Here is a 10607-nt window from a genome sequence, read left to right as displayed (position 1 = left end):
ATGGCACAATAGATTTTAGGATACAGTTTATAGGGTCACATATGGTGTTTGCCCTTGAGCTCACTGGTGTTGGCATCCAGGTCTCAGCCAGACTGCCTGGTCCAGATTCTCTACTGTTCCTTGCTGTAAAGGTGCCCAAAATTTCCACATTCTTCCTAATGATCTACCTCCCCATGGGGCACTTTCCCGACTTGGTGCTGACTAATACAATCGCATTTTCCAATAACTCCCATTTCTTCACTCTTCCCCAGCCTCAAAGGGAGCTACAAGAGATGTGGAGAGAGCATTTAATGACAGCACAAGGGGGAATGGCTTCAAACTGACAGCATCTAAATAGGTTTAGACCGGGTATTAGGAAAGAATTCTTCCCTGTGAGGGTGGGGAGGCCCTGGCACAGGTTGCCCAGAGAAGCTGTGGCTGCCCCATCCCTGGAAGTGTCCAAGGTCAGGTTGGACAGGGCTTGGAGCAACCTGGGCTCGTGGGAGGTGTCCCTGCCCATGGGCAGGGGGTTGGAACTGGTTGGTGTTGAATGTCCCTTCCAAGCCAAATGATTCTGTGATTTTATGATACATCCCCCAGTCCATAATCTTGCAGAGCCATCAGGCCCTGTCACGTCTGCTGTGGGAGTCACACTGTTTAAGGTGGTGATAACAGAGAAGAAGCAGCATCTGTACCCTAAAAATCATGTGTGCAGCAAATAAAAGCACCACCTGGTTCAGGACTGAGCCCTCACAACCCGCAATCTGAGTCCCAGCACAGAAGCCACTGACAGGGACAGTAAAATCTTTGCCCTGAGCCTCCAGGAACAGCATCTGGCCTGTGGGAAGCAGCTCGGAGTGCAGTGAGTTGTGCTTACACTCTGTCTTGGTAAGTCAAAGGCAGAAATTATTGTGATTTGATCCTGCTCACAGCAATCCCTCTGGGTCAGTGGATATCAGGATTTGCCTTGTTGAACATCAGGGAAGAAAACCCGGCCCTCGAAAATTACCTTTCTACAGACGTATAAAACCAGAAATACGCAGATGTAGATGTGCACTTTCGGTTGTTTTCCTTGCAAACTTTAAAGCCATCACAACATTTTTTACATGTCAAAGGGCAAAAGTTTGCTGCTGTTTTATTTTTATTCCCTCTTATATGACTTTGTGTTTCCAGTATGTTATAAATCACAGGTTACACCAGGATGTAACCCAGAAAAGCTGCATTATACACCCAAATGTTTGGGATTAAAATTATAGCCTAGTGGCATAGATAAGAGGCAGATTATAATTAGATCTAAACTGTGGAGTGATGATTCACAACAGAGCACTCTACACCATCACCCTTGCACTGGGGTGCAGGTGAGAAGTTAATAATCCAAGGAATGATATCCAGCACCAGCAGTGCAGGACTGGAGGCCTGTGCTCCCCTCTCAGAGCTGACAGGTGACATTGCCTCTTTGCTCTCCCCAAAACTGAGGGTAAGACTTGGTGACAAGTGCCAGATGGGCCACTCCAGAACATGGAGAATAAGAAGGTTTACCTCTGGCTGCTGCACATCAAGAGGGATGAAGAAGAGAGAAAGCTGGAAAAAAATAAGTGGATAGATATTAGAGAAGGACATTTTTTCAGCTGAAGAGGTTTTTTTCAGGAAAACACCCATCTCTTGAGACTGAAGAATTCTACAGGGGGATACAGAACTTTTTTACTGGAATAGAGGGAAGAGATGGAGGATGGGCAGTGGGACTCCCCTGCCTCCCTGGAGCATCTACCTGGACTGGAATAGATTATCCCATGACCAACCATCCACAAAAAAACCAGGCAAGTTCTCAGAAATTCCAGTCCCTGTCAATTTAAAAACAAAACAAAACAAACAAACAAAACACAAAAACCCAACCAACCAAACAAACAAAAAAACCCAACAAAAAACAACAAAACAAAACAAAAATGAGCTGCTTGCACAACTTGATAACAGCAAGATTTAGCACCAGGAAGACTTTCCAGCACAGGAACTTCGAGGCACCCACCCCACGTGGGCCCCCTCCATCCACTGCGTGCATTGAAATGCTGACCAGTCTCGCAAAATGACTGTTGTTTTTAAGTACATTTCTCAGCTGGTTGAGCATTTAAGAAGCTGAATTCTGTTTAAATACATAGTTTGCTGTGTGCACACATGCTGCTCCCAACACTCAGCCTACTTTTCAAGAGCAAAACATACACACTCACGTATATACGTTGTCATGCGTGTGCTCACAAGACCCACAGACACAGGAGCGAACATTTCCATTGCAAAAACCACCCTGCATCTCGTCTGTCAGTAATTCCACCCTCCAGGGAGACGTATGTGCTGACAGTGAGACGATTATGAAGGTGATTGAGCTTAAAAACGTATTGTTGCTCTCTTCAATAGCGCTGATTGGCAGCGGTGATTAAATGGGGAGAGCAGGGAAATGGAATTCACGGGCTGACCATGCAGGTCATGGATGCAATCAGCTTAAGCATCTGCGAATAAGTGCTGGGGTTTTTTTCTTGAGCAGCTCTGTAGCTCAGAGGGAGGATGGATCCTGTCACCCACCAGGTGCGGTTGCTGGTTCTTTTTCCAGCTCAGTCATTGATTCACCTTGGCTTTCCTTCTTAGTCACTCTCTTTTTCTTGACAGTGCTGCAAGTGCCCAATTTCTGGGGAGAAGGGAAAGGTAATAGCAGAAAGCTAAAAGATGCTCACAATGGAATCCATGGGATCAGACTCATACCACAAATAAACTTAATTTAACATGGTCCTCTGGATTAGACTTGGTGGCATCTGAACTGTCTCTATGGGCCTGGAAAACATTTGACCTAAGGAAACAACTCTTCTGATCTCATGTGACAACTCCAATTTCCAGCAGCAAATATTTACTGAGCTATAGAAAATATCAGAACTACAAGGGTGAAAACAGAAAGAGTATTTATGCACAATACGATAATCCAAGGAACAGCCATCAAAAAAGGCTTCTAACTTAGAGAGGACTGTCAAATGCCCAGCAGAGTTACTGCACCATGCATCAAAATTCCCTTCTGCTTTAGTTCATGAGCTCCCTCATAAGGCAGAGAACAGATGAATCAACAGTTGCAAGCAGTAGTTATTTCATCACAGCCTCAGCTTGTCCCTCAGATACGACACAGCCACCAGAGCAAAGCACCCAGTGCGAAGGTGACCCAGTCCTGGTCCCCAGAGGAGGGGGCTGCTTGTCTTGTCTCACAACATGGTTGTGTACCAACCCTCCTCATCCCATTGCATGGTCAGGGTCTGTCATGTGGACTGATCAGAGAGGAATATCTTCCTCATAGAGGACCCCACCCTCTCCAGCTCCTGATGTTCCCTCAGACAACTCCCAGGCTCACTTACCAACAAGTTCCTCTCTATTTCTCTTCCTAATGTTCATTTCATGAGTTGCAGAAGTAACATTTTTCAGTATTAAAATGTAATTAATGATTTCACCATAATGGATTACTCGAAAGACATTCAGGCCCTTTGTTGAACAAAACTCACTCATTTTCTGATGCATTAGGACTGTCTGGTCTGCTCTGCCTCTGAAGCAGCCATCCCACAGCTGGCAGTAAGCCAGGGGCTGCAGAAAACATGCATTTTTTCCTGTCAGAGCATTTCTAACCGACCTCTGCAGCACACAGTGGCAGCTCTGCTCGCAGGCACCATCAGCTCCTGGCTTCTGGATCCTATTAAAGACAGGAGAACAAAAGAGAAAGGTAAGCACAGGTGGGGAAGAGGCGATGGGCTCAGCTGACCAGCTCCCCATCAACTCTTTGCCATTTGTGAGATGTCCAGACAGAAGGGTTTCTAAAAGAATTTAGAGAGGATCAATGTTTTGATATTTGCTTCGAGGACATCTCTACAGCAGATCAATGGGATGGAAGCCACCAGCTGCAGGGCAGGATGAGGAGCAGGGAATGAGCAGCTTGCAGAGCAGTGCCCTGTGCCCTCAGCTTTGGTGCCCATAGCCCAGGATCACTTCTCCTCCTCTTCTGCACCAAGCTCATCTCACTGCCCCAGGGACAGCAAGCCCCATGGAATAATAAATAATCTTGCTTGGAGACACTAAGATTTTAAGAATTTAGACTCAAACCAACAGATCAGGGGTATATTTTGGAAAACCCCCACACGCAACCCGAGGCCAAGGGGCTCTGCTACACCACCAAAGCCAGCCTACAACTGAGCCATGGCTGTTCTTTGGTCCTGAAGCACCTTAAACCAAGACTTTAGCTTTCCCTTGAAGCCAACTGAATTAATCAATTCCTCCTTGGCACTGAAATAAAACTCACTTTCTGCTGGGTGGGTCAAAACCGCACAATCTATTCTGGCTGCTCTGTTCCCATGAATTCTATTACAATACCTTGCAAAGGGGGAGATTAGAGGGAAGGCAGAGCCAGCAGCATGCCTGGCTTTATGAGGGGGAAAAAAACACACACACAATTTATTTTTCATTGCTTTATGATGAATATGAATTCAATTACATGCAGAGGAGAACTGCTGTAGTCAGTCAGAATTATACTCAGCTAGTAGCAAATATAATGGCTTTTAACAAGGAGAGCTTATCATCAAGGTTCAGACAAGCTTGAGTCCGTGTTGCACCTGATGAACCTGCACAGGCAGACAATGACTGTCACAGCTGAGAATTAATCTCTCATCTCCACAGCTGGAGGAGGGAGGAGGAAGAAAGGTGTTAGTGGAGCACTCTGGTCACTGCCAGTCCTACAACCACACAGGACAGCACCAGGGAGCACAAGGACCACCTGCCAAAACATGAGCACATCCAACAAAAGCAACAGAGAAACACACTTGTCTCCCTTCTTGTTTCTGTCATTTTTCCCACCAGGCAAAATGCATCTCTCCCTGTCCCTGGGTTAAGGTTTCCAACAGCTTGGTTAAGGTTTGCCCACAAAGCTCACAAGCTTAGAGACCACGTGTGCAGGGAACAGCTCACCCTCTGCCTTGATTGTGCCACACACCCAGGGAGTGTCTGCACAAACGTCATCACAGCACCCAAGCACCCAGAACACGTGTATTTCTGTCTCTGTATCTCTGTGCCTTTCATTTATCAGCTCTAGTCACTCCAAAACCACCACCACCTGTGCAGGAGCTGAGAGTTCTTCCAGGAGACCTTTCAAGGCCCTCTCGGTCCTAATTGAGCAGAAACCTTCAATCATTCACCCATCCCTGCTTGGCACAAAGTGTCTCAGCACAGCTCTGCTGCAGCAATGACCAGCCTGCCTCAGGGAGGGTCAGGAGTAATTAATTGTTTGTCCCACCACTGCCTTGCTGTGGAGCAGGACCCTGCTGCCTCCAGGACAGCCCTGCAGTGCTGAGAAGCCCCCAGCCCCTCTCCCCTTTCTCCTGCTCCCCGGGAGCACCAGTGCTCTGGCAGTGGTTGTGTTTCCCGAGCTGCCACAGCACCAAACAGAGAAATTCTCAAGGAAATGGGAGGAAAGACTGAAACTCTCCCCATAATGTGCATTATTCTCATGCACAGTGTGATTCTCCTGGGGTGTCACTGATGTTTCTGCAACATCGACACATCCAGGTTTTACTTCTTCAAGGTGACTCTCAGGTTGTTTCTTGGGGTGTTTTGCAACTCAGAAAAGTCATGTTGATGCAACACGCCAAGAAACCACCTCCAGCCCTCCCCTGGGAGCGGGCATAAAAATATTATACATCTTTAGTTATTGCTTAATAAAACAGCCCTGAGCAGCAAGTCCACCCAACTTGTCACTGCCTGAAGCCCTGAAAGCCCCAGCAGTGTGTGTGGGGCACACACAGACATGTGTGTGCTGCTGCCTGTCACTCTGACAGGCACCTCAACTTGGAGCTGGACATGCCAGTCAGGCAAAAAGGAAAGCCAGGGGCAAAGAGGAGGGCTCAGGCAGCAGTGAGCCAGGCAGGGCTGGAAGGAGATCTCATCTGTTCTGAGACCCAGCTATTACAGCCCAGCTCTGGAGCAGCAGATGTGCCAGGCTGTGCTTCCCCAAGGAGGCTGGTGCAGCCACACTTCCCAGGACGAGCTGATCTTCCTTCCTCTCTGCACACAGGCAGCACACACACAAGACTTCTATTGTTTTAGAGGCAAAACATTACTTTGCAGCAGCTGTCTAGAAAAGGATGCTCAGCTCTTGCCCAATAACGAACATTTCAAATTTCCTCACTATTTTTCATGAAACCATTTCATGGTCACTTGTGGGTTAAGCTTTACATCTTCTTCAGCATGGAAGGAGAGTGTTGCTGCTTTTCAGTGACAGGAGAAGTAAGACATGGAGCGTCACATTTCTTGATCAAACTTAGGAATCAAGATAGGGCAAAGTTCATACAAACCCCAGACATCTGTGCTCCTTCATCCCTGTGTATTTGCTCCTTCTCACCAGCAAAAGACAGTTTTGGCCATTTAAGAAAAGATAAGGTGTTTAATCTCATTTCCATTCAGGTGAGGGTGCCTGGAGGATGGAGGATGATCCCATCCCAGCCTGCAGCCTCCCCATTCCCAAGCCCAGGCTGCAGTGGCATAAGCAGAGCTGGGCTCTGGTATGGACACAGAGACAGCACTGTCAGCCAGCTTTGGGTCTGGAATCAGACTGTGCCATCAGACAAAATCTATAGGCTTGGATTCTGCCAGCTGCTCACCAGACCTGATTGAAAGTGTAGGAATTACATTAAATTACCTGATTATGTGCAGGCTGACAAATAACAGCAGATATTACAGCCAAGGCTGAACAAGAGCTTGGCCATTTCTGTCTCTGCTACAGCAGAGGGAGTTTCGCCCTGGTAATAACAAACACTGAAAGTTTCTCCTCTTTAGAGCTGTGTTGTTTTTTTTTATCCGAGGTTGGAGAAGAAAACATCCAAATTGCACATAACAAGTGGAACGCAGAGAAAAAGAGCCAGCTGTACTCACAGATGTTACAACACAACCAAAGGTGCTTTTCTATTTCCTCTTCCCCCTGAATAAGCCACATACACCTAATGAATAACACAGGAGATTTCCTCGATAGAATTAATAGCACACAGTCCTTCTTGACTTGCCTTTAATCACACTCAGCACCCAGTGGGCCTGGGAGAGAAAGTCAGCATTACTCATTTACTCAGGCAAACCCAGTGGTTGTCAGCCACCCCAATCCCTCACAGCTTTAATGCCGTGGGTTGGGGAACAGAATCACGACCTGTGGGCTGCCCTTGCAGCTTTGCTGTTCACGGGGGGACAAAGCTTGGATTAAAGTCAGCCGTCATTTCACTTGGACACAACCAGTGTTTACAAATGTTGTGGGGTGGGGAGAGCCTTTAGATGGACGGGTTCAACTGGATTCATGCACAGTGAGCTTCAAATTTATATTTAGGCAAATTCATGGAGATCCAGAGGATTTCGCTGACTTAGAGAAGGGAGATAGATCTGACTGTCAGTCTACAAGATGCTCACAGATTGTTCATTCTGAGTCTGTCAGACATCTATTATTAGTGGTGGTGTAAATGGTGTGGTTTCAAACACCTTTAATAGTCTATAGTTACAGAAGTGCCAGTGAAAATTAGGAGATAAAGTAAGAAAAGGAGTTCGGATATGGCTGAATCTGAAAATGTTTCAGGATTTGGAAAAAAAAAAAAAAGAGTTTTTAAGATATCTCTTCTGATCTGGCCTGGTCTGGTTCAGCCCAGAACACAGCAAAGTGTAGCACAGAGGGAGTTTTGCCTAAAGAAAAAGCAAATCAAGTATGAGTCACAGGCAACTGTGGTTAGAGAAGATTGCAAACTGGAGCTCCCATCCATCAGAAAATCTGATTACCTGAACGTGTTTTCTTTAGAAACATTTCTACCTACATAAATCAAAAAGTTTTGCCTTGCTGAGCAGCTTTACCTCCACCTGGGCCTTCAAAAAACCACACACCATCTCCCAGTTCCCCCCATTGCCTTGGGGGGACTGTCTGTCCCTCTGTTCTGCCTGGCCACACCAAGCCTGGGGAGGGACACGAGCCACCACACTCTCAGGCAGCAGCAGAATGTCACACAACATCTGACCTACGGCTCCTGCAGGCACTGAAGCAGCTCTGCAAACACAAAGACATATTGAATTCACTGAAAATGACATGTTTTGATTTGGCTTAATATGCCAAGATAGTTCGATCTGGATCCACTAGACTGGAATGATACGTTTCACTTAAATCTTCTTGACAAAAGAGAAAAAGTCTATGCATTGATTTGATTTTTTTTTTATAGAAAATTATCTTTTTACAGAAACTTCATTATCCACATACACAAACACTTAGGCACCTCTAATTATCAAACATTGATAAGTTTGATACAGGACCTACAGGACTTTATTCTCAATCATATTAAAGTCACTTTAGATCCTTTTACTCCCTGTTACTTAGAGGCATAAAATGAGTGTAAAAATAGTTATGGAGAAAGATTAGGAGCCCCTAGAAAGAACATATTTATCTCTGCCCAGGCAGATGGGCCACCAGGGCTGTGCCTGTCCCCCACTTATCTGCTCTGTAAGAGTCACCTGGTGACTGAGGCTGGGGAGATAAAACAGCCCAAGGATCTTGGAAGGATCTTTCCAAGGGATCCCTGTTACCTTCCAGAGCAGCAGATGGGGTTTGCAGCACAGCCTGCCCATAAGGATGGAGTTTTGGGATGCTGCAGGCGGTTGCTCCCAGGACAGCTGAGCTGAGGTAAGTGTTAACACAGCTCCTGTACTCCAATTTGTGCCTGCAAAACGAATGCTGCTCTCCTGGGCTGCAGTAAGGTTGTAACATGCTTAAATACTTCATTAATGAGGGCTCTGTAAGCACCACAGAGACAAATAAGATTTTAGAGGGGCAGAAGCCTTTGTGCTTTCCCCTTTTCCACAGGGGAGAATTTCAACTCACCGTTCAATTTGCAATTGCTACGAGAAAATTGTGCACATGGAGTTGGATTTGCCAGCACAGTTTGTGCCTCCATCTAATTGTTTTTAAACTTTGCATCTTGGGAAGAATTAGCAATCATGGTGTTCTTAGAGCCTTGGGAGTTTTTTTTAGAAAATTTTCTTCCCATAATATCCCATATGTTTCTAGTGCTTTCAGGGGAGCAGAGCCAAGTCATCTCTGACTAAGACCTGATAATTTACAGAGCACATCAATCTACCGGACAAAGCATTTGCAGCCTGTTGTAGCGATTAAGACAAACTTCCCTAGCGGGAAAATTTATACCAGGAATAAACATAAATCTTGCTAACATGATTATTTGCATTCTTTTTAGCCAGGCATGCAAGGGTAGGTTAATTTTCTTGAGGCTTTTTTTGATGAGAGGAGGAGTGAGGAGGTGATCATAGGAGGATGTCTGATTAAGGTCACTGAGGTCAGGTATTTGTAGGGAGTCATTCCTTCAGTCCTTTCCAGTGCTGGGTCAGGAACATCAGGAAAGCTGAGATGCAACAGCAGATCTTACCACCCTTCCTGATATGGCTTCTGCTGAAATTAAACACTTCAGACTTCTTTAACGAATAGTGATAGATAACCACTGCCAAAGGCCACACCATCATTCAGGATATGCTCCCACCACCCACCTTGACCACTCACACCCCCTTGGCTTCTCCTTTAAAGTCCTTTGTGTGAGACTTAAATGTGAGGCAAAGGTTTGGACCCTACAAAAATCTGGCCTCTGCTGGCTGTAGAAAAATTATGAGCCATGTAAATTGTTGTGCTTAAAACTAATACTGGCTCTGTTTTTAAAGTGTTCTTAAATCCTCCTACTCATGGAAAGAGGATAAAAATATCCCATCACACCTGCCTAACTTCTTTAAGGACAGGTGTTTCAAGGTTGCCCCCTAAACTGCTTTTTTTGAGCGTGACAAGTTAGATATTTTTTTTTTTTTTTAGGATAAGGCAACACGCACCCAACAAGAGAAAAGCCAAGCACTCAGGGCATTTGTGTCCAGTGGCACTGCAGTTTGTGTCAGCACTCCACTCACGGCACCACTGCAACACCCACCCCTTCACTTTGGCTCCCACAAAACCCTCTAAACTCACTTCCTTCAGTGGAGACTCATTCCCTCTCCACTGCTCTATGGTGGGCTTGTAATCTCGGGCAGGCTCCTAAAAATAGAAACACTTCCCTCACATCTGGGCCCTTCTCATGTCAGCAAAACCAGGGCACAAAGTGCTTTAAATCAGCCTCTCATCTCTGGACTGAAGAGGATTGCCCCTCTCTGGTCCAAAGCCATGGATGGCAGATGTTTGGGTTGATTCCTTTGGCCGTGGGCAGTGGCAGATCTGGAGCTGCTACCAAGTGCTGAGGCTCTGCACCAGCTCCCAGCTCTGGGAAATCCCAGCTGTCTGCTCACATTCATCCTCTGGAAGCAATCTTTAACCCTCCCAACGTTCCCTTCAGGCTCTTTGTTCCAAGGCTGCAGAATGTCTTCACACAGTCTCAAACTCTAGAAGTGCAACCTCCATGCAAAGGGTGAAAAAGTGAATCAGTGAATGGCATTTTTTGTGTTGTTTGTTTGTTTGTTTTATTTGTTTGGGGTTTTTATTAATTTTGGGTGTTTTTTAAATAATAAACCCCCAAACAAAACAAAAATTAAACAAAACCCCCTACTATTAACGTGGTTGC

At 45.9% G+C, this 10607-nt stretch overlaps 1 protein-coding gene across 1 annotated transcript in view; it reads right to left on the bottom strand.

The window, feature by feature from the left end:
• Window positions 1–1481: 1481 nt before the first annotated feature.
• Window positions 1482–10607, bottom strand: part of LOC114057280 — a 33825-nt gene continuing 24699 nt past the window's right edge. Inside the window, exons 5-7 of the mRNA XM_027883346.1 lie at window positions 7867–8056; window positions 3507–3691; window positions 1482–1560 (exon numbers count right to left, since the gene is read on the bottom strand). Coding sequence (XP_027739147.1) covers window positions 3671–3691; window positions 7867–8056 — 211 coding nt within the window. The 3' untranslated portion in view covers window positions 1482–1560; window positions 3507–3670. The remainder of the gene's footprint in view (window positions 1561–3506; window positions 3692–7866; window positions 8057–10607) is intronic.

The sequence above is a fragment of the Empidonax traillii genome, unplaced genomic scaffold (assembly GCF_003031625.1).
Source record: "Empidonax traillii isolate 1590-97213 ecotype Southwest subspecies unplaced genomic scaffold, ASM303162v1 scaffold124:size1682992, whole genome shotgun sequence".
NCBI classification, from domain to species: Eukaryota; Metazoa; Chordata; class Aves; order Passeriformes; family Tyrannidae; genus Empidonax; species Empidonax traillii.
Note: the sequence above shows the minus strand (reverse complement) of the source record. Positions and strands in the feature narration are given on the sequence as shown.